Source organism: Tyto alba, unplaced genomic scaffold (assembly GCF_018691265.1).
Source record: "Tyto alba isolate M040663 unplaced genomic scaffold, T.alba_DEE_v4.0 Super-Scaffold_29, whole genome shotgun sequence".
NCBI classification, from domain to species: Eukaryota; Metazoa; Chordata; class Aves; order Strigiformes; family Tytonidae; genus Tyto; species Tyto alba.
In genome coordinates, this window is record NW_024881303.1 from 10,780,412 (window position 1) to 10,801,771 (window position 21,360).

The 21,360-nt window shown below is 45.6% G+C and overlaps 1 protein-coding gene across 7 annotated transcripts in view; it reads right to left on the reverse strand.

The window, feature by feature from the left end:
• Positions 1 to 218: 218 nt before the first annotated feature.
• LOC104356875 (inverted formin-2) overlaps positions 219 to 21,360 on the reverse strand; it is a 44,136-nt gene continuing 22,994 nt past the window's right edge. For 5 of the 7 annotated variants that reach the window (XM_042799076.1, XM_042799077.1, XM_042799075.1 and 2 more), the window contains 18 exons: positions 20,758 to 20,899; positions 20,513 to 20,654; positions 19,082 to 19,981; positions 17,701 to 17,846; positions 17,553 to 17,614; positions 16,823 to 16,925; positions 16,653 to 16,738; positions 16,031 to 16,131; positions 14,640 to 14,710; positions 14,419 to 14,526; positions 13,360 to 13,430; positions 12,600 to 12,720; positions 11,869 to 12,033; positions 11,077 to 11,179; positions 10,067 to 10,225; positions 8,266 to 9,030; positions 6,785 to 6,844; positions 219 to 3,325 (listed from right to left, as the gene is read on the reverse strand). In XM_042799076.1, the coding sequence (XP_042655010.1) occupies positions 6,786 to 6,844; positions 8,266 to 9,030; positions 10,067 to 10,225; positions 11,077 to 11,179; positions 11,869 to 12,033; positions 12,600 to 12,720; positions 13,360 to 13,430; positions 14,419 to 14,526; positions 14,640 to 14,710; positions 16,031 to 16,131; positions 16,653 to 16,738; positions 16,823 to 16,925; positions 17,553 to 17,614; positions 17,701 to 17,846; positions 19,082 to 19,981; positions 20,513 to 20,654; positions 20,758 to 20,899 (3,304 nt within the window). In that variant the 3' untranslated portion in view covers positions 219 to 3,325; position 6,785. The remainder of the gene's footprint in view (positions 3,326 to 6,784; positions 6,845 to 8,265; positions 9,031 to 10,066; positions 10,226 to 11,076; positions 11,180 to 11,868; positions 12,034 to 12,599; positions 12,721 to 13,359; positions 13,431 to 14,418; positions 14,527 to 14,639; positions 14,711 to 16,030; positions 16,132 to 16,652; positions 16,739 to 16,822; positions 16,926 to 17,552; positions 17,615 to 17,700; positions 17,847 to 19,081; positions 19,982 to 20,512; positions 20,655 to 20,757; positions 20,900 to 21,360) is intronic. The other 2 variants (XM_042799081.1, XM_042799082.1) reach the window with 2 other exon arrangements.

A 21,360-nucleotide genomic window follows, 5' to 3' on the forward strand; every position in this document is an offset into this window, starting at 1 on the left:
TACGTTACGTGAACATAAGCCCATGATTAACATGTTCACCCGTATTTCATGGCTGTGACTATTACCACATGGATAGAGCAAGCTAGGATTGGGACAGTGCTGACTTTTAGTACTGATAAACTTGTATGTTGTAGTCAGTTGACCACTGTGTACAGCAAACCAGAAATTTGAAGCTGTAGATCCAGGGTTTACGTTTAGACAGAATTAAAACTGGTTAATTTTGTTGAAATGGGCTCATGCGTTTTTTTTTTTTTTTTATTTCAATTTATCCTCTGCCTTTCTAGCCAGAACAGAAGGTATTTCTCAGCCCCCTGTGCTCTACTGAATGTAGGAGAGGACCAAATGGTACACTCAAATCAAATGATACTGGCAAAACTTTGAACACAGATATTTCAGCCATGCTCTAAGTATAGTGCAATGCTGTGGTGGTGCTCATGTACTAGATATAGCTCCATTTATACATCTCTATTTCTTTGAGAGAAAACAATGAGTAATTATTACTAAGCATATACAACAATTACATCCTTAGGTGCTTTATAAACTATGTGGAAAATATAGGAGTTTGATGGACAAATTCTAGTGAATCAAAGGTCTTTCCCAACCCCAGAACAGAAAGGAAACTTATCAAGTACTTATTTTATTTTAAACTCTGAAATATTTTCAGTTTTGAAATTAAAAAACAAAATCAAGAAAACCAAAAACCAAACCCTGAAAATCCATCCCATTAAACATATCTGAATTCTGATGTAAAATACTTGGGAAAGACTTCTGCTGATTTCTTCCATAGCTTCATTTTATCATATAGCCGGTGATTAATTAAGGAATATGCAGCTATTTGGCAGCTAGAAACTTGTGGTGTTCACAGCCTGGTTTACATACCCGACTCCATGTGCAGTCACTGTAATATACCACAACGATTCTTTTTTGAGGTCCAAACTCACTGTTGGCTTAAATGACCACAGACCTGTTGAAGTAGCTGCAAGTGATGTTGTTTTTATCAGCAATTAATTTGGCCTTGCAATCACTGAAGTCTTCAGGATCATGAGCTTTATTTCTTGGTCACAAATGGAGCAAAACTGCACATCCCAATTGAACATCTTTCTTTGACCTGCTCTGATTCTGTCCCCCTGTTCTTCTTAAATAATCACTGTAATGGAAGCAGAGCTGCTCTGGAGTAATAAATTATAAATGGTGTTCTTCAGCCTGCTTACTGGGATGTGATAGTATACATAATTTAATATAGTTTTCATATATGACTATGGAACAAAGAACCAGCAGTGGTTCAGAATAACCCATATCTCTGTAAACTTTTGAGGGCAGTGGAAAGATAATGCCACACACTCTTTCTCTGAAGGCCAAGGTAAGACTGCAGAGCAATAAAACCTCTGGCTGTGTGAAAAGAGCTGCTCTCTAAGTAGAAATGGGGTAGCTGAAAGACCCAGATGGAGGACTCCTGCTGCAGCATCTGAAGAGAGCAGCCTGCGGGGCATAAGCAGGTCAGGTTCCCTGGATAACACCCAGAAAGCCTGTTTGTTCCCGAGTCCTGAATCTCCAGATGATGTTGTTCCTGCTGACAAAACAGTGGGGTGGTGAGGAGAAGGCTGGCTGCTCACTGCTAGCCTGAGCGGCAGGCTCTTGCTGGAAACATGGAGGTTGCAAAGATGCTGGGAAAACATGTTTGATACTCAGATTTTTGTATCCTGGGGTCTAATCTGAGAACAGAGAAGCTGAATTAAAGAGCAAAAGGATGATGCTTGAGTGATGTGCTCTGAGACTGGAAAAGAGGGAAAAAAAAATAGGAGAAACCTGTAAATATGATGGAGACAGTTCTGCAAGTCAAACCTGGGACGGGTTATGTGGTTCTGCAGGATACGGTGGGGATCTGCCTGCTTCTGCTGGCCAGGAATGGGATTTCAGCTGCAACAGGGCTGTGCCACTCTGCAGGGTCTCCTGAACTGAAGCTGCCTGTGTGTCTGCTCTCAACTCATCTTCGCTTTTGTTAACTGATTCTCAATATGCTCATAGCAATGCTTTGGTTAAAATAAACCAGTGATTTAATTATTGGTTTAACTTCTAACTTACTCCAGCAATGTATTCAGTATTACAAGGACTAGTCCTGTTAAGCAAAGCAAAATAAGCTTTAGCCTGAACATTAGTCTAGCTACAGTGAGTTACCATATAAAGGCATAGTTCTTAAACGTGCCCAGCTCTTCCACTTGATTCATATTTCAGCATAGTATCACACCATAGATTCAACAAACATAGATCATTTTAAATGGACAGCTATGTACAAAACTATGATACAGTGTTATTACAAAACTTGAGAAATAAAGCTCTGAATTTTGAAAACACAATACTGCACATTCCCAGTTTTAAAGCAAAAATAACATGAATCCACACGTATTGCAGCTTGAACACAAAGATTTTTGAGTGCAAGCAGCTGACAATGCCATTCAAGCCCAGAAATTCACTAAAGGATGAGCTGAAAATGCGTCCAATAGAGCACTTTGGAAAGCCTTTTCCTGTTGCTTTAATAAGAAATTTCTCCAAAAGCTGATGGACGCATCTGTGCATGTCAGAAGACTACTGCAAGACTACTGACGTGCTTCAACTTAATTGCACATAAGCGTCATTTAGGAACCAGACACTGTTTATATGGCCATAGGTTTACTAAAATACATACTTTAAATGTATTTATTTTTTACTTTTTACTTTTTTTTTTTTTTTTTCCCCTGTAACTGATTTCCTTTGCTTTAAATGATTGAGAGTAAAAATACATTTGTCTGATCCGGGTCTTGGACTTGGTCCAACATAAATCGTCAGTGGGCGATGGGAAGAGGGAGTTAACACGCTTCCACCTGTGATGGTACAGCCACTGCTTAATTTATACCCTTAATTTAGTTGAGGCACTGCTATTTTTAAAATTTCTCCAAGGGCTGAACACTGCAGTCCTTTCTTGGGCCACACTCAGCTGTCATTTCAAGAGGAGTTTGGCCTAAGAGCAGGTTGAAAGACTTGGCTTCCAGGACAGCGGACGAGAGGTCTGACCCTTTCACGCCGCCGGGCGCAGATCCGGTCCCTGTCCCCATGGGCCCCCGGCATAAGGCACGGGCCGAGGGGGCCGAAGTCTCCGGGGGGGCTCTGTGGGTCTTGGAGAGGGGAGTGGAAGGCTGCGCGAGGAGAAGCGGCGTGTCCTGGTGGGGCAGAGGTGGCCGTGGTGGTGGTTTGGCAATGCAGAGCCCAGCTTCTGGGAAGCTGGCAGCACTCTGGGGACGCGAGAGCATTTCACTGGGTCTCTGTTATTTCTTCTGCCTTGCCGTGACACCTGCAGGAAGAGGGAGGAATGCAAATTATTTACAGCTATAAAATGAGAGCAGTGTGGTTTTGCATGTGTGTGGACATGTATGTGTTCGGGTGCTACTAGGGAAACCAGTTTCAGATAACCTAAAACCAGGTAGAGCTACATCTTTATGCATTTAATAAAAAACTCATGTTTCCAGAACTGATCCTGATGTTCAAGAGTTTGGGCAACTTTGCTTTTGAGCTGGGCACTAGCTCAGTCCAACAACATGAGTCGTGTGTTTTACAGGCAGAATATTGGAATATATTTCTAGATATTAAATTGCTGAATTTAGAAAATCTAGAGGATTTAGCAGGACTGTCAGAAGGATGGGGTGGCACACTGGCATTTTTAAGAGCCTGTCTCACTCCATAAGCAAAGAAAATACCATTTCTAATGAACAGACATGAAGGCAAAGACCATATAGGAAGATGTGCATTAGCTTGATTACATTCTTGTGGTCCATGAGAAAACTGCCCACAGACAACACTGAGTCTGCAGAAGAGGAGTTGAAGCACCTGTTACTCTAGAATTAAAGGAAAACGATTTACAAAACAAAACAAAAAACCCCAAACAAACAAACAAACAAAAACCAACCAAACAAAACAAAAAAAAAAAACGAAACAAACCAAAGGAAAGCCTTCACTTTCAAACCCTCCTGACTCTTTGCAGGGGGAGGCTGATGTTCCCCCTCCTGTGCCCTTCTTCCCTCCTCACTAGGCTGTGGTCTTCGAGCACTGGCCTATGCTCCCAGTTTGGTTTGGCCTTTTATTTTCTAAGGAATAAATCAAGTAAATTTGTGAGCAGGGAAATTGCCAAAGCCTGGCTGCTTATGGACTTGTGCTTTCAAAAATTCTGTTTCCCCTAACCTTTCCAAGTGACTCAAAGATGGGAGGAGAGGAAAAAGGGAGCTGCACAAACAGACGTGAACATTTGTCTGTAGCAGTTCTCTAGGGTCTAAGGCAAGGGAACTCAAAGAGCACCTCTCCTGAGTTCAGGCATTTGTACAGTCCCTCCTCTGTTTGACTGTCAGCTTTTGTTAAGTGGTCCTTCTTCAAGCTCTTTTCAGATTTGGTTGGAAATGAGTTCAGATGTTACCAGGGTGCAGACACACAGAGTGTGACCACCAGTGCCTTGATTCTACAGGAAAACCAGCTAAACCATTTCTTTTAGGAATATGGAGGTAATGTGGGATACCACTCCTTGGGTGTAAAAGCTGACATTGGAAGAACATTAACACAGAAATTGCTGCAAAACAAGATATAGTCAAGGTGACGCAAGAGCTCAGTAGCCCATTAGAACAGTCTTATTGCTCTGAAATATTATTTCATAGTCACAGGCTGTTCCTGCCACGCTGCTGCTGTTACAGAAGCTCTAAAAACTGATAAGGGGATCGAGTCTTGATCCCTACAGCTGGATCTGCACTAGAAGGAAGAAGATTCCTGTGGCTTCACTGAGACCCAGCAACTTCCACATTCAGCAACTCCACCAGAGGGAAAAATATCCTGAACCAAAAGAGAACTGGTGCTGTGACCTGAACAGACCATGTGCACTTGGGACAATAAATAAAACAAACAAAAAAAATGAGGTGGAACATCCTAGGAAAAAATGTTGATGGGGAGTACTCTAGGCTTGCTGAGTCAGTCATATCAAGAGGGATGGACTGGACTTGCCTTTCGGTGAGGAAGCACTGTGGCTGGACACCAAGAGAAGCAAACGGATTTTTGTTTCCTCTGACCTTTCCAAGTGACATAAAGATGGGAGCAGAGGAAAAAGGGAACTGCAGGTTTCAAGGTGCAGCTTGACTCTGCCCTCCTGGCACTGAAGCACAGGCGGCCACTGCCAGTGCGATGTGACTGTGCCAGGCGCTGCATTTCAAGGGTGCACTGAAACTCCTGCCCGGCTCTGGCACTCCATAGAGGTACTGCTTGTCCATGTATTCCTCTATATGGCTTTCATATGTCTTCTAAGGGGAATTCAAAGCTGTCTGTGTCTCTATTTTTTTTTTTTTTTTCAAATATGACTTTCTAAAAGCCTGCATGCTGGAATCCCTGTGCTTAAAGCATACATAAGCCGAGTCATGCTTAACTCACGCTTTCAGCTGCTGTGCAGCATCACCACTGGTCCTGATGTATTTCTTACCTATGCCTTACTGCTACTATTTTCTGCTCTTGCAGTAAATCTTCCTTAGAGCTTTTAAACCAACAGAGCTACTTCGCTTTTCCACTGGATGTAATCCTATGATACAGTACAGAAAGGGCCAGGAGGAGGGCAGTAGTCAGGACTGTAACTACCCAATTTATATCTCATTTTCTCTTGCTAGCAGTGATGCTCCAGGTGCAGGAACAAAAGCAACCCTGTGTGGAAATCCTGCAGAGATTCCTCTGTTCTGCCATGCCAGGGGTTGGGGCCGCTGGGCTGTGCAGGAGCAGGGCTCCCAGCCAGGCTCCCAGCCCGAGGCACTGGGGATGCTGGAGAATAAATACATTCCTTTCAGGAAATGAGACAGAGAGAGATTTGACATTATTGATTCAGTTCATATGAGATGCTCATCAGCATGGAAAGGACAATGCGTAACTATGCAATTTCAGTACAGTGGGTGTTTTGACTGTTTCTTTTTCTTGCCTTTCCACTTGCTGTAAAAACAGGCAAAGTTTTGCAAATGAAAGTATCCTGAAACTCCTGAAGTTTTCTTTTGAGGGGCAACTGTATGTTGCCAGCATCAGTGAAGGATGCAGGGGCTTGGTACACAGTTTCACTAGAAATCAGGTTTACCTCTATTATTTTTTGGAGAGACAAAAGTCAAATTACAATGCCCTCCCCCCCATCCCAGAAAGCCACATAAATGCATGTAAAAAGTATGCATGGTTTGTTTGCTTCAATGGACTATGTGTGCAACTCTGGAATTGAATCTGGCTTTGAATTTGAGCTGGTATCTTGCCCCAACTAGTACTTCTTCCCAGGTTCAGTGTCTTACTCCCTTTCCCAGATACCTCTATTTAAACAGTGCTGTAGGAAGTGGCTACCCACAAGCAAAGCAAACATTGTTCTTTGCAGGAGGTAGGTACTGAAATTGCATTTTTACAGTTTTTGAGAAAATAATTGGATCAAAGCAAGGACTTTGTTTATCACATGAAGCTGGATTCACTTGGTTAGAGTAATGACTTTTAATTATCTGCAGGGAAAGGAGGTTTGGCTGCTGCTGACACAGAGGACAGGCATGTGGGCTGTGACCCTGTGTTGAGAGGAGATCATCACTGACTCCACTCAACGCAGGATCAACACCCTGGAGAGTAAAAATCAGAGTAACAAATTTATTTTACATGTATTTGTGATTAGACACAAAGACAAAAAGCTTAGCTGATATGCTGAATACTGATTAGGTCTGTGAAGTCCCAATACGGTGGTTAGTTCACATAAAAACACCTTTGCGAGTTTACATACCTCATTGTACCACACAACCTTTTTTTGTTTTATTAGCTCCAGTATCAGTCTCAATCTCTGCTTTTAAACAAAAGAGAGACACTAAATATATCTGATCATGGCAAGGCAAACGTAACATCAGGGAACTTTTTACAATGAAAACATTGTCTAGTAGCAGGGAGGTTCCTAAGATGCCATCCCTGGATGCCTCGTGGCTTTTGCGGGGGGGAGTCAGTTCCTTAAGGCAGAAGTACTAATATCAGATATCAGGAAAGCATTACCACGGCTGGGAGTGTGGGGTGCTCCCGTTGCTGCAGCTCCTCCTGCTGCCTCCTGAGAAGCAAGTTTGGGAACCACTGCTTGGGGAAACCACTTCTGGTTTGTGGCTTGGTTTTTAACTAGGCGAAAGTGGCATGTTTAGAAACTTGAATAACTACAGCCCCGGGGCATGTTGGCATTATAAGTCCCTCTGTGGCATGCTGTCCTTCTAGCAGTGGGTATTCAAACCCTCCTTTCCTTTCTCCTCCATCTTCCTTGGAAGAAAAACATTAAACATTGATGAAGAGACTTCCACCACTTTCCTGCCCATTTGTTTGATCCCAGGATCTTGCAGAAAACAGGCTTTGGACAGTATATTGCATCTTTCTAAAGGCTGACAGACCCATGTGTCTTCCCTATTAGGCACCTCTAATTTGGGATTAAAGTACCCACCCAAGAGTGGCTTCAGCTTGGTAGCGTTTTAGGGAATTGTATCCATTTCCAAGGTTTGGGACTGGCTGTGGACATTTGCCATGAGGCAGAGACCCGGGTGGCTCCACATGGGGCAGCCCCAGCGCAAGGGACCAATCTGGCTGGCCAAATATGACCCTCTGCAGAAGCGTCGGCAAGATGCTCATCTTTAATTGTTGACTTTCTCTCCTGCAGCGATGGCTTGAGGGCCTGATGTTCAGGAGCCACCTAAAGTACCCCTGGGGCAGGCTGTCAGGTCACTGCAGGCAAAGTGCTCTTGCAGCGAGGCTTAGGAGAGGAAAAACCAAACCACCCCATGGCAGCATTTATGTTGCTGCCTTTATGTGTTTATGAGTAGCAGAGAGAGGGCTATCACTGATTAAGTACCCAGTATTAACTGCTCTTAATCACTGCTCTGGAGTCTAATGGAGCTCTTGTTTGCACATAACCGTGCCTTGTAGCTGTCTTTAGCACACTTGACAGATGTGCTTATTGCCGTCTTTACTGCATATGTGTAATGGGCTTTTTAATTATTGATTCATCATTTCCTCTTTATAAACTACTTACAAATGTCAAGAGAATGAACTATGCCTGTGTTTTCCTTTTTAAATCTCTTTCAGGTTTTAAAAAATAAAAGTTTCATGAAACAGCATGGCTCTACGGGCAAGGGGCATTGGACCTTGAAGAGAGGAGGAACATATATCTATACAAATACATGAGGAAGCCTCCCCAGTTTAACTGAGTCCCCAAGGGCTCTGTATGAAATAGCTTACCTGATGAGCTTTTGCTGTGCCTCTTCTTCTTCCTCCGTTTCCCAGATGGCCTTTGCTTTTCCTTGTCGGTGTGAGTTTGCCCTGGTGGGAGTGTTGCTGAACAAGAGGAGTCGGTAGCTGGCTCCTCCGAGAAAGATTTCTCTTGAGATGTGTCCAACAGTGAGTCCATACCAGGGTCTTCATTTTCCTTCACCATCTCTTTCGAATATGCCTGATGAGCCTCCTCACAGGGAATGGGCTGAGCACTGTCAGGGTCAATCCCGGTCTTGCCCAGCTGGGTTTCTGGTTTCTGCACCAGCCTGCAGCTCTCTGAGCCATCAGCTGGGCATTCCTTGTCCTGGCCTTCTGAGATGGACCCATTGAGTTGGTCTCTCAGAGCAGTGCCTGAACTGCTGCACACAAACCTTATCCCCGGGCCTATGTGAGCAGCAGAGAAGGCAATGGAGCCGCTCTTTGTGCTTGGCTGGAGGCTTGCCCAGCTGTCTGCCTGCTCCATCCCACTACCTGGCATGGGCTGGCCTTCCTGATCAGCTTCCACCAAGCTTACTGAGGGGCTTTCTGTCCAGGAGTCTGGTGGCAAATTTTCTCCAGCATTGTTTTTAGGTAATGCTTGGTTTGAAGCTGAGGCACCTGTAACATCTCCACCCATCTCCATCAGGGCAGAGGCTGAGTGGGAGGTGCTTTCTGAGAGATGACCATCATTGTTTTGCTTGGTCTCATCATCAATCTGCTTTCCTGCTGCTTGTGGATGCTTAATGCTCTTTCCTTTAAACAAACAAAAAAAAAAATGCAATCAGCTGTGGCTGCTGCAGAGTTACACCTGGGATCAACCAAGGTGTTTCTGCCACTGGGAGAGGTTACAAGCTAGCATCTGCCTGTGGAGGCTGCACTGACCCTAAAGCAGCTATGTAGAGGCAGCACCATTTTATCCTCCCTATACCTCCCCTCCTTATACCCCATGTGGTCACCCCACTTGGACTCCAAGGCTCCAGGTCAGCAAAGCCCCTGCTCTGTTTCCAGCAGGTATTTAGGTGTCTTTGCTGCCAAATGGCTGACTTCCACAGAAGACCCTGGACTCACAAGGCATGACTGAAAACCTACAGCAGGAAGAGGGAACCTGCCTGTGACATCCTGAACCAGGTGGGACTGCTGGCTTGGCTGCATGAGGACTTCAAAACTGCCCATCAGCCAGTCTATTCCTGCCCTTGTAGTGCAGGTTTAGCAGAGCCACAGTGCACAAATCAGGCTGTACGGTAGGCTAATGTCCTTGGACTTACCTAACATGCACTGACACCGTAAATCAAGAGACCAAAGAAAAGCTAAATCCATGGGCTGTCTCCTAACAAGCACCTAAAGGACTTAGGTCCTGAAAATAAGGTTTTCTAATATTTTTTTAAGTGCTTCTTTAGACTCCCAAATATAGACTAAGAGCACAGCGGTCTCCAGTGCGGTGACAAGCTGTGCTACTGAGACTCGATAGCATGGACGGGACTCGTGTGGGGATGACACCAGCGCCCCATCAGTGTGGTTTTGTGGCTGACCCGTAGGCTGTGCCTCTCAGAGGTTTTATAAGCATGGGTCCAAGGCCATGCTGCTCCAAATTTCTGCTAATTCTGGAGCAGACCTGGCCGGGAACAGCTCAGGGCTTTCTGCTCCTCTTCTTCACGGCACCGGTTGCAAAGCCTCCTTAAATAAAATGCCCCAAATGCAAATGCAAAGGTTTCTTGCTTGTGTGCTTGGCTCAGGCTCAGAGGCAGATGGGAATGAATAGCTGTAGGTACAGTTGTGTCTGTGTCCTTACCAGACTGGCTCTCCTCCGGGCTCTCTGCAGGCAAGGTTTTAGGAATTGCATCCGACTCATGTCTGTTCTTTGTCTTTCTCAGCGTGAACCCTTTCCTTATGTCAGCTAGCAGAGCATCGATGATGCACCCCTCCTCCTGCTTCACTACCCCCTTCTTAACTGGGAGAGAAAGAGAGAAAGATGGGTGTTAAATCTGCCCATGAGATGGGGCAGGAGACTGAAGTGATGCTGTTGCTGGGCGTGGGTACTGCTGTCCTGGTACAAGCAGCCACTGGGCAAAAGCAAAGTCCCGATGCCAAGCCTGGGAGCAGCCTGTGGTTTGTGTCCCCACAGCAGCGTGTCCTAGCTGAAGTCAAAGGGTTTACCCCAAAGTCTGGGTGCTACAGGCTGGCACCAGTGGCATCAGCTCTGCCTGGACTTGTGCCTGGCTTTACCATGACCTTGAAATGCCTCCTGTTTGCTATCTGTGTCAGTGGGGGCCCTTTTTTTTTGGGGGGGTGGGGGGTGGGGGTGGGTGGAGGGGTGGGTATGGAGGGAAAATAATATAAATTTTTCTTTCAGCTTCTTCCAATTGTACTTCTCACTTGTGCCTTTCATTTTCATCCCGAGAAAGGCAGATTTAAGTTATCTGCGAGATTTTTGGGATGTCAGTAGTCTATGCTAAAGAGAGACTATTCAAATGGAGATGTTGGAGAGGGAAGTCAAATGTTTTTTGTTAGATTTGGGATTCAAAAGTTATGTTTAGAAACTGAAAAAGTTAACTGAAGTGTTTCAATTTGATTTTTTTTTCTCTGCTGTTCAGTAAGCAAACCTAAAATTAACTTCTCTGCCCAGCTGCAACTGTGAAAAGTCAATTCTTAGCTATGGCTGTAAGATACCTAAAAGCCTTTAGTCAGCTGGCACCTGGAAATCCACAAAATAAATTACCACTACCGGTCCATTAAAGCAGGACCAGCAAAGAGCTCCTATCAGCTCCATCTCTTTTTTTTTAAACCTTTTCAGATACTCACTGACTTTTCCATTTTCTCCCTTCTGTCTCTTCCCCTCTTCCTCTTCCAGCTGTTTCTTCCTCTTCTCTGCTTTGGCAGCTTGCTCCTTTCTGTCCTTGTTTTCCTGCAGTGAGGTGACAGGGGCATGAGAAGGTTGGCTAGAAAAGCCGATGAAGAGAAAGAATATTTGCAGATAGTTGCAATGGGGGAAGATGAATTCTGGCCTTATCCTGTGCAATAAATAAAATGGGCATGGGGAATAAGGGCTGTCTTGCCAAAAGGGTGAGAAGGAGACGGCTGGCTTGGCCAGGACTCTGCCACATCCCAGTAGGAGGTGGCAGGGGTGATCTGCCTAACACAGCTACCTACCACTGTGCAGATCTTCTGCCTGACCTTTAGCTGAGGCAAAAGTGGAAGGTACTGAAGCCACAATTCTCTCCACACTAGTGGCTTTTTTACTACACAATCCCCTTTCTTAGTGTTTGCTCAGGTTGGAGCAAAGGGCTAAGTTTTATAAGCCCCTTCCTTTAAAACTTACACACTTGACTCCAAAGCATCTTTGTGACTCTGAAACTGAAGTTGCACCAAAATCACAAAACACCAGGGGTTGGGCCAGACCAGGAGCACCAGCACTGCATGAGGATGCAGTGGAGTAGGGATCAGACACCTCTTTGCCAGGTGACATCATACCAAGCATTGCAAGGAGGCATAACCAGAATTTTCTTCCCCCCCTCCTCACAGATCTGGGTGCTCATCCCACCCCTGTCTCCACCAGTCCTAGGGATGCTCAGTGTCATGTGTACAGACACTAACCTTCAGGGCTCGGATGAAGAGATCTCTGAAGGTCTTCATGGTGCTAAATATGTCCTCTAAGGACAACTTGCTTGGGTCTTCACAGAGATAATTTGCAAGTTCTTCTCTCTTCCTTTCAATGGTTTCAAATTCTTCTTCCAGCTTTCTGGAGGCATCAATGCTATCCTGAAATGTATTCAGTATACACAGTAAAACACTATCCAGAGGACAATGAGTGAAATGCACTTGAAGAAAAAAGGATGTCAATGTGAGAGCTTGGAGCAGGAATTTGGGCCCTGGCTTTTAACTGCAGCAGAGCTTATAAGGTGGGAAGAAACTAAGATTTGCACATGATCTTTGCTCCTGGCAACTGTTCTGTGCCAGTTTACAGGAATGGCTTGAGCAAGACATGGAAAGCTCAATGCAAAGCTTAATCCCAAGAGAAGGACTTTACTCTGGTCATCCACACAGAGGGTGAAAATCTTTACTCAAAGTGAGGAGTCACACAACAGTGTGGAGAGAGCAGTTAGGGCAGGGGCCTTAGGAAATGGCCTCACAAAAGGTAGCCAGGCTTGGGGTGGAGCTGGCAAATAGACACCGATGGGTTGTGTGGCATTGCAGCCTATCTCCAAATCTGAAAGCATGTCTTGGGGCAGTATTTTCTACCCTCTCATGAGCCTCCTCAGCTGCATATGTATGGCAAACTGCCTGTGTGTGTAATGGGGGAGATATAAGGGAGCTCCATTACTGACCTGGATAGGTTTCTCATACTGTTGCTTCACATCATCATTTGACGATAAGACTTTTCGCTGAAGCTCCAGCAACTTCTTTAAATTGGTACTGGACTCAGTGTGTATAATATCAAGATTAATTCTGAAATCACACAGAACCTCCCCATTAGTTGACACTCCAACATCTTGCACTGACCAAAGAGTGGACAAGTCTGAGCTGGTGGTTTGGTTGTCTCTCTGCTTCCCAACACTTCACTGAACTCAAACCTGAGCTCTGAACTCTCTATACAGTCTGAGCTCATGCAAAACAGCTTCCTTCCAAAGCACTTATAAAAAGACTGCCTGGTCTACATACAACATTGTGTATTGACTAGATGAATGCCAAAAAAAGTCCACCCATTCAAAGGGCTGTTGTCCACGCTCAGAGCTTGGCATTATCTCACTTTCTCTGGTTGAAGGCACTTCAGAAACATTTCTGGGTAGCTGGCCTTCATGAGCTCCTGCCACCACAAAGGCTGTGCAGATTTTGGAAGGGCCTGGGAGGCAGCATTAACTGAATGCTCTGCAAATTTCAGCCCTAAGTGCTGCCAGCTGTAGTAGAACTATTATATGTTAAAGGAGTTTCAACATTCGTCAACCAAATCATTTGGTTAAAACTAAATAAGATACCGTCTTGTTAATGTGCTATACCAGCTGTGTGTGTCCTAATTTCTGGTACATTGTTGATGTGTATGGGATTTATTTTTGTTTTCAATTTGAAGGAAGTGACACACAATCTTACCCCGCTGCTTTTGAAACATATTCAAGATCCTTTGGCAGTTCCAGTAGGTCCGTGTGTCTGTTTTCCACTTCCTGAAGTGGAAGAGAGAAAGAAGTGTTATTTGCTGTGTGGCAGGAGTTGATGAGACATGGGCAGAAGTGCCTGGGAAGGATGACTGTGCCGCGTCCTGCTGCTGCCCGCCCCTCTGCAGTTTGCTTTGCCTTGCGGAGCTGAGCCGCATTCAAAACAGGATGGCACGTTCAGAGAGGAAAGGCATTGCTCCCAGGCTATAAAAACATACAAGAGGGATGAATGTTGAGAAATACTCGTAGTTCAAAGCAAAGCTGACCTGCCGCTGACTCTTCTACTCTCTTCTGAGACACCTACTCAACTATGGGAGAAAACAGGACTGTGGTTTGATGTAGTCTGACACTACCTACAGTCCCAGGAGGGTATCAAAAAGCCTTGAATCTTATTTGCATAATTTACTTTCATGGCTGTGCTTGCTGAAGTTATAGCCAGCTAAAGAGGGCCTTGAACACGCATAACTGGAATGGAGAGACCTTGATGAATGAAAATGGCAGAGCAGACCATGGAGAAAAAAGGAAAAAACAGCATTGCAGGGAATAAGAAAGCCATGGGGGGCTTGCTGAGGAGCATGAAAAGCTTGAGCATAGTCTGGTGGAAAAGGGAAAGGCCATGGAAAGGCAGAAGGGCTGAATGGGTATAGACCAGCCAGGATAGCTTTTGTAGCCATGTGCTCTGTGGTTTGTAGCTGATGATGTGCTGCATAATTTGTGCACAGACTGCACAAATATGAAAAAGGAAGTGCCAGCCATTGTGGGGAAAGTTGCTGGAGGAAAGCAGAACAAGTCGTAAAACAAGGAGATTCCTGAGTAGTGCCCATAAGCAGCCTCAGCCAGCCTAAGTGCTTTGAACGCTCCCAACTCGTAACACTGCGGCTAGCCAGGGAGGATACTAATATGAGCATGTGGCATTAACTAAAAGTAGAGCAGCAAAAATGGCTCCTCTGTGATAAAATCCCCCCCTTCCCTATTGCTGAGGACTTGACAGTGGTACCTCCAGAATATGGTGGAGAAGCGTAATGCGGGTTTGGTTTGCTTTGGTTTCCGTTAGTTTGAGTAAAGTGCTGATTTTAAACCCATCGGCATCGCCCGTGTGACTTCCCTACAAGATAGAAATAAAGCAGATATAACTCCTGTGTCCACCCAAATTACAACCCTAGAGGAGATCATCCACATACTGTAATGGGGGGAGGACAAGACAAAAGAAGTCCTTACATAGTTCAGAAAGTTTCCAACTTTGAGAATCAGTTGACAAAAGAGTGGCAGGCGATGACTGCTCAGAAGATCTGAAAAACATAAGGGACTCTTAAACAAAAGCCTCTTACACCAGAATATTTACTAAACTGCACTGAAACTGGAATTCTGAATTCTACCCAACCAAATCTGGTGTTTCAGCTTTGCAGCCCAGTGGACCAACCTGCAAAGAAACTGATTCTTTATCGATTTAATCCCATGACTTGTAAAAGCTTTTGCTGACTTAGGTTTGCTTCTTTCTTTACATCTGGTCTCTCATTCCTAATGGAAAATAACCTGGAGTTGGACCCTCTTCGTTAACAGCCATCAAGTCGCTGCCTTCCTTGGAAGTACCCTGACTTACCCTAGCATGGGCAAGGGTAACTGAGGTGCAATTTTAATCTTGCAGGCTGTGTTCAGCTGTGCAGTGAATCCAGTTATGACAGCCCTGTGATTATCTGCCAGCTGCTAAAACCAGACATGCTTGCCCTGTTCTTGGTCGTGCATGGTGGAGGTGGTTATCAGGGAAGGAAGGGTACAGGCCCTGTCCTTGCTCTCATGACAGGGTGCTGCAGTGGTGTGCTTTCTGAAACACTCAGCTTTGAGGCAGGAACAGCTCCAAAAGGACAACTGGGCTGCTGAGAAGACACTTTTTTGGGGAAGTTTCAATTTATCCAAGCAGGCAGCTGTAATGCCAGCTGGAGAAACCCCCAGCAGGAGTTGGGGGAACTGGCTCTGTAGGACAGGCCGCAATTGACAGTGCCAAGAAGAGCATCCTGCTCTCAGCAGAGTGGGACCTGAGGTTTCTGCCACAGGAATCCAAAACCTATTGCACAATCTCTCCATGTACTCACAAAATTGGAGCATCAGCAATTTATAGCCCAAAATAACAAACTTTTTCTTCTGATTCCATTTGTAGGCAGGGAAAAACTACAGCATCACTACTTTCTGGGGGAAGTTTGGGGTGTGACTTTCTGGCAGTGGAGAAAATTGCCATGTGAAGGCCTTAACATGGCAAATAATGCTGGATGAATTAGCTGTAACCGGGCCAGCTCCGCTGTCTACATTCAGCTCCTTTGAAAGGGCTGATGAGCTTCCAGTGCTTCACCATTGAAAATGTTTCAGACAAATACATCTGCTGCAGAAAAAGAGGGCTGAGGGTGAGGGGAAATGATCTCTGGTCCTATTAAGGGCTTTGACCATCAGTGGAGATGCCTAAAGCTGCACCCCGTATTCTGCAGTGAACCAGTGAATGGACCACAGGGGAGTTTTTCTGGGACTAGGTACTATCATTGCAGAGCTCCGGGGGAATTTTGTGGGGTTTAAAGGTTCCTGTCATAAATAAGATCCTGAAATAAGGTCAGGTCATTTACCTTCGCAGGCTCTTCGGATGGCTTCAGCTTTTGGCTGAATCATGTCCAGCACAACAGTGGTCTCTTCACAGATCAGCATACATTCAATGCGCAGCTGGTAGCTAAGGACAGAGATTGATTCAAAGCTTAAAGGAGCTGTGATCTTGGTTAGCACAGTGGCCTTCTTCCCACATCACCATTAAGTCTGCCAACCCTGCAACATCACTGTCGACCACATCCACATCGAACCAGTGTCTGTGGCTTGTGGAGGGAGGCGAGGGGCTGGTGCTTGCCTTGGTGATCAGTGGGGATGTAGTTTCTTCTGACACAGTGATCAGCAAAGAGAAGACTCGCCACTGTGTGAGATATGGGTTTCCCCTTCTTGGCATTGCATTTGGCACTGCCTTTCAGTAAGTTAAAGGGCTTCCCTGGGCAGGTGTGACCCTGGGTGTGGCCAGTTCCTGCTACATCAAAGGGAGAGGAGGTGCTGGAGCAGCAACAGCCCTTCATCTGAGGGTAATGGGAAAAAGAATGGCTCTAAGGTGGAAGGGGAATCCACCAGCTACATCCATTAGTGTTGGTCTGTGAGGCTTTTATAAACCAAGAAAAAGATTGGTCTGAAGTTCATAACCGACACTCTTACCTGGGAATCTGAAGGAGGAGAAGATAAAACCGATCTGCGTTTGCTAGCTTTGATTTCTCTTCTTTGAAGGTCTTCAGGTTTTCTATCTAATGAGAAATAAAGAATCAGGACTGCAGGACTGCACTGTGTGTTCAGCAATGTGAACTAAGGGGTCCATTTTTCCTCCCGACCTCATGCTTTTCAGGCAGCAGCTTCAGCAACTGCTTCAGAACTTCAACGTCAAACTTTGTCCGGTCCCCGTTCTGGACCATGGCAGCCACCTCTTCGTTGGAGCTGCAGGGAGGAGGAGCAGAGTCAGGCATCACCCCAAAGACCCCTCTTCCAAAATTACATGCTACAGAGACATGTATCTGCAAACACTCAGTGCTTTCTGTAGTCACAGCCACAATAATCCAAAAGGAAAGATATGTCCCCATGATTAACTTAGAATCAGGACCCGGATCCCTGCTATGCCCCAAATTTTGTTTCTGGCACCGGTCAAATGACTCAAGGCCAGAGATCAATCCTGCAACTCAGATCTCTATCTCTGGGCATTTCATTACCTTAAAAGAAAACTTAATTCTTAACTTCTCTGTTGGCCCTGTTTTGAGGAGGGATTTGACTTCCAGTGGTGTCTCACAGCCTAAGTCACCCTAAGAGTCTGTGCCACACCTTTATCTGTAACATGGAGATGCAATGCCTTTGCCAACGTATGGGGATGTTGTATGTAAAAACATAATTAAACACCTAAACTCAATATTTTAAAGACGGTGTAGGACAAACTGGTAAATGTTCAGATGTTTAAGTAGCACAGAACACCAGAGCATATTGGCTAGAATGGATTTCATGAAGACCTTCCAAATACTATGGAAAACCTGCTCAAAGTTTTGTCAACTGTTACAAAAATTTGCCATATCTTACCATTTAAATTGCTTCAAAAATATGTTCAAATTGAGACTTTTCTTGGAGTCCAAAAATGTGATCTTCATTAAAGAAAAAGAAGATATCTCATATTAGATGAGCTGTCTGCAGTGATCTTTGTTTGAAAGAACAAGAGGGACCTCCTCACCTCCTTGGGTTCTGCCTTCACTGGTGCGGCTGTTTTCTCCTTGGGGGTTGGTTGTGGAAAGCAAAACAGCTGCTCTATGCTTGTGTAATTGGGCTCTATAGTTTCCTCGCTGCTGCTGCTCACTGAAGCCCACATTGAGTGACTTTCTGAAAAGAAACAAGGTGTTCAGAATGGCTACAGGGAGAGCTGAAAGCTCCTGGCTTTTGGATCAATGTGAGTTGCTAGAAAGGACACTTCCCAGAACATGAACAAAATAAGAAGAGACATATTAGTCCTGGATAAATGCTAATTATTGAAGAGGGGAAAATCCCACAGGCAGGATCCAAAGAGCCTGAAGGGTAATCAAACCTGGTGCTTTACCCCAAGATGGGCTGGTATGGGATGCAGCACTGGGCACACAGAGGCCATACAGACCCAGCCCTCCATATACAACTGAATTCTCCTCCACGGTAGGAAAACTGGATCAGCATAAGAAGGACCTTGGCTATTTCTTTTCTAGTCCCATGGCTGATGTCATATTTGCTTCCTTGCATGCTAGTTGAGGAATTTTCCACAAACTGGATGTTTTCTGACTGTGGTCTTCCTCCATTTTTCATTTTATAATCAAGCCTCCGTGTATATTGCTAGATATAGTACTGCTTGGATTTATTTCCACTCACTTAAAAATATTTAAACAAAAAAAAAATACATTGCCCCAACATGCCTGTAGAGACCTCTACTGAAATAATATCAACAATTAATGGCTCCTGTGATTGAAAACATGCCTTATTTAGACTTCACCTATGCCAGCTTCCATTCATTGGATGCCTTGCTTGTCTAGGACAAAGCTGACGTTGCCTGTTCTGGCTTCTTCTCTCATTTCATGCTCCTCTTTGGATCTACTAGGAGAGGGAAATGTAACCCAAAAATCAAGAGACAAGTCAATGATTCTCATGGCTCTCCAATTCTTTCAATGTCCTTCTAGAACTGCGATGTGATACTTACCTGCACTCTTACTCAACACTTTAACGTACCCAGATATAAATATAGATGAACTGAGGAATGAAAGTCTGGGGAACTCAGATCAGAGCCTGTTGAGAACCCAAGACTAAGGCATGTCATCATGGATTAGGGAAATATTCCCATCCCTCTCCCTTCTTTTAATTTCAAAGTATTTTAGTTATAAACAAGCTATTCCAAACTACTGATTTAGTTGGAATGGTTATTACATTAGTAGTTTCATGCTACTTCTATTAATTTAAGCTCTGCAGGTCAAATGTAAAGGAAATCATAGAGGTTCTCTATCTAAATGGAGTCAACTACATTTAACTAACTCAAATATAGTACTTTTTCCCCTGGGTCACCCCTAAAGCAGCAGTAAATTTATGCCAGAATCACCCACCTCTCACCACATTGGAGGGCAGCTTCTGCCAGTTCAGCTTCTTCATTCTCAATGTTGGGGTCTTCACTGTCTTGTGGGGAGGCCTGCCCAAGCCAAGAGGGCAGCTGAATTGGGAGGCCACCACGGCTTCTATATGATCTCCTGCCATGCTGGGCAGGAGCGGGGGAGGGGGAGGGATGCCACCCATGCCAGGCAATGGGGGTGGGGGGGGAGGGATGCCACCCATGCCAGGCAATGGGGGTGGGGGGGGAGGGATGCCACCCATGCCAGGCAATGGGGGTGGGGGTGGGATGCCACCCATGCCAGGCAATGGGGGTGGGGGGGGAGGGATGCCACCCATGCCAGGCAATGGGGGTGGGGGGGGTGGGATGCCACCCATGCCAGGCAATGGGGGTGGGGGGGGAGGGATGCCACCCATGCCAGGCAATGGGGGTGGGGGGGGAGGGATGCCACCCATGCCAGGCAATGGGGGTGGGGGGGGAGGAACAGCTCCCATGCCAGGCAATGGGGGTGGGGATGGAGGTTCACTTATCGTGGGGGATGTGGGGGTCATGGCTGCCGTGGCAGATGGTGGGGGTAGAGGTGGTGGGGGTGGAGGTGCTGGGGCGGGAGCAGTGTTGGGTGGAGGGTTAGATGTCTCTGGTGAAGCAGAGCAGGCTGTGAGCTGGGAGGACGAGATCTTCTTTTCGTTGGCAGGTGGCCCTGAGGGAGCTGCTGGTGCCTTGGAGGGGTTTGATGATCCTGCTGGGCTCTGAGTTGCATGTACACGTGGCTCTAGCTCAGCCTGAATGCCTCCATTTGCACACCCGGACAGGCGGTTTTCAGCTCGCTTTTGCCTGTTTGGATGTTTCTTGACAGATAGCAGCCTCTCGATGACTTCTTCAACCGTGTTCCCTTGGACTAGAGAAACGAGTTGGGGTCAGAGGAGGGGATGGGGCCCCAAGTTTGTTCATGCTATTCAACCCTCACCAAGCAGCAGATCTGGAGCCACAGAGACCACTCCCTGGTGTTATTTTACACAACTGCACTTTTAACTTCCAGGCAATTTCCTTCCCATGGTCCTAGCCCACAAGCATTGTTTTGAGCATGCCTTCCAGCAAGACTAGACAGCACCAGTGGCAGTATGTCAATGAGGACAGGTTCCCACTGACTCACATGACCCAAAGCTCAGGGCTTAACCATCAAAGCAAGACACCGAATCCCGAGCCCACTACTAAATGTGGCCAGCTCTCACTGGCATCCACATGGCTGGGGCTTCGCATCAAGGCTTGACCCTGTGCAGGAGGTGTGGCTTTGTCCCGGCTTCTGTTCAGCTCTTAGCAAGTCCCATAGGTTATTTCCTGTGCATTTGGGAATGACTTCTGTGGGCAGTGGGTGGGACAAAGGGAAACAAGAGGAGAGTGCAAGGCCGGATGGATATGTCATTCTTACCGTCATTTGCGAGCAAAAGGGCTCTGTTCACTACCGCGTCCAAGGACTCCCACAGCAGGAGGCTGGAGTCATGAGATGGTTCCAAGTGCAGCAGGCTCTGGAGGATGGACAGCAGCTGGATGGAGACCGGAGAGCGGCTCACCTGGAAGACAGGGCAGCTTTCCATCACAGCAAGGCTGGTTCCAAACAAAGCGTGTTGACTTTGCCATTGCATGATTTTGTGCCCCACGTGAGGGCCTACTTACTTTATTGAAGAGAGATGAAAAGACCTCATGATGATCGTTCATGTTTATCCCATCACATATCTTTAATAATTCCTCATCATCTTCTATCTTGAACTCCTCAAATGTATCACACTGGATAAGCAGATCCTCCTCCTCTATGTCTCTGCAATATTACAGCATTGGCTTTCACTGGAGAGCCCTTCACTGATTTTCAGATGATTGTTTTAGCTTAAATGGCTTTTATCTCTTTGCCTCTCAGACTCAGACAGTTGATGTTGAAAGTACCCAACTCTACCTTATTTATAAAGGAACAAATGCCGTGTCTTTCCTGAACTGAATGTACCTCTTCCTACAGTCAATACATACAAATGAATGGGACTTTACATGGCATAACTTGGCCCAGTGTATGCTTTGTATGGACTTCTCCTTGGAGCTGTAACAAGAGTGGCATTTCCACCTTTTTGAAACTAAGCCACCTTTTTTTTTTTTTTAAATCAAGACAAATTGAAAATATTCCAGTGACGTTTCTGTTTGAAAAACTTCCTTCTCTGTTATTCAAAATTGGATTGAAAAAACCCCAAATGCTCTAAAGCCAACTTCAGAATTCTGGAAGCCACTCAGTAC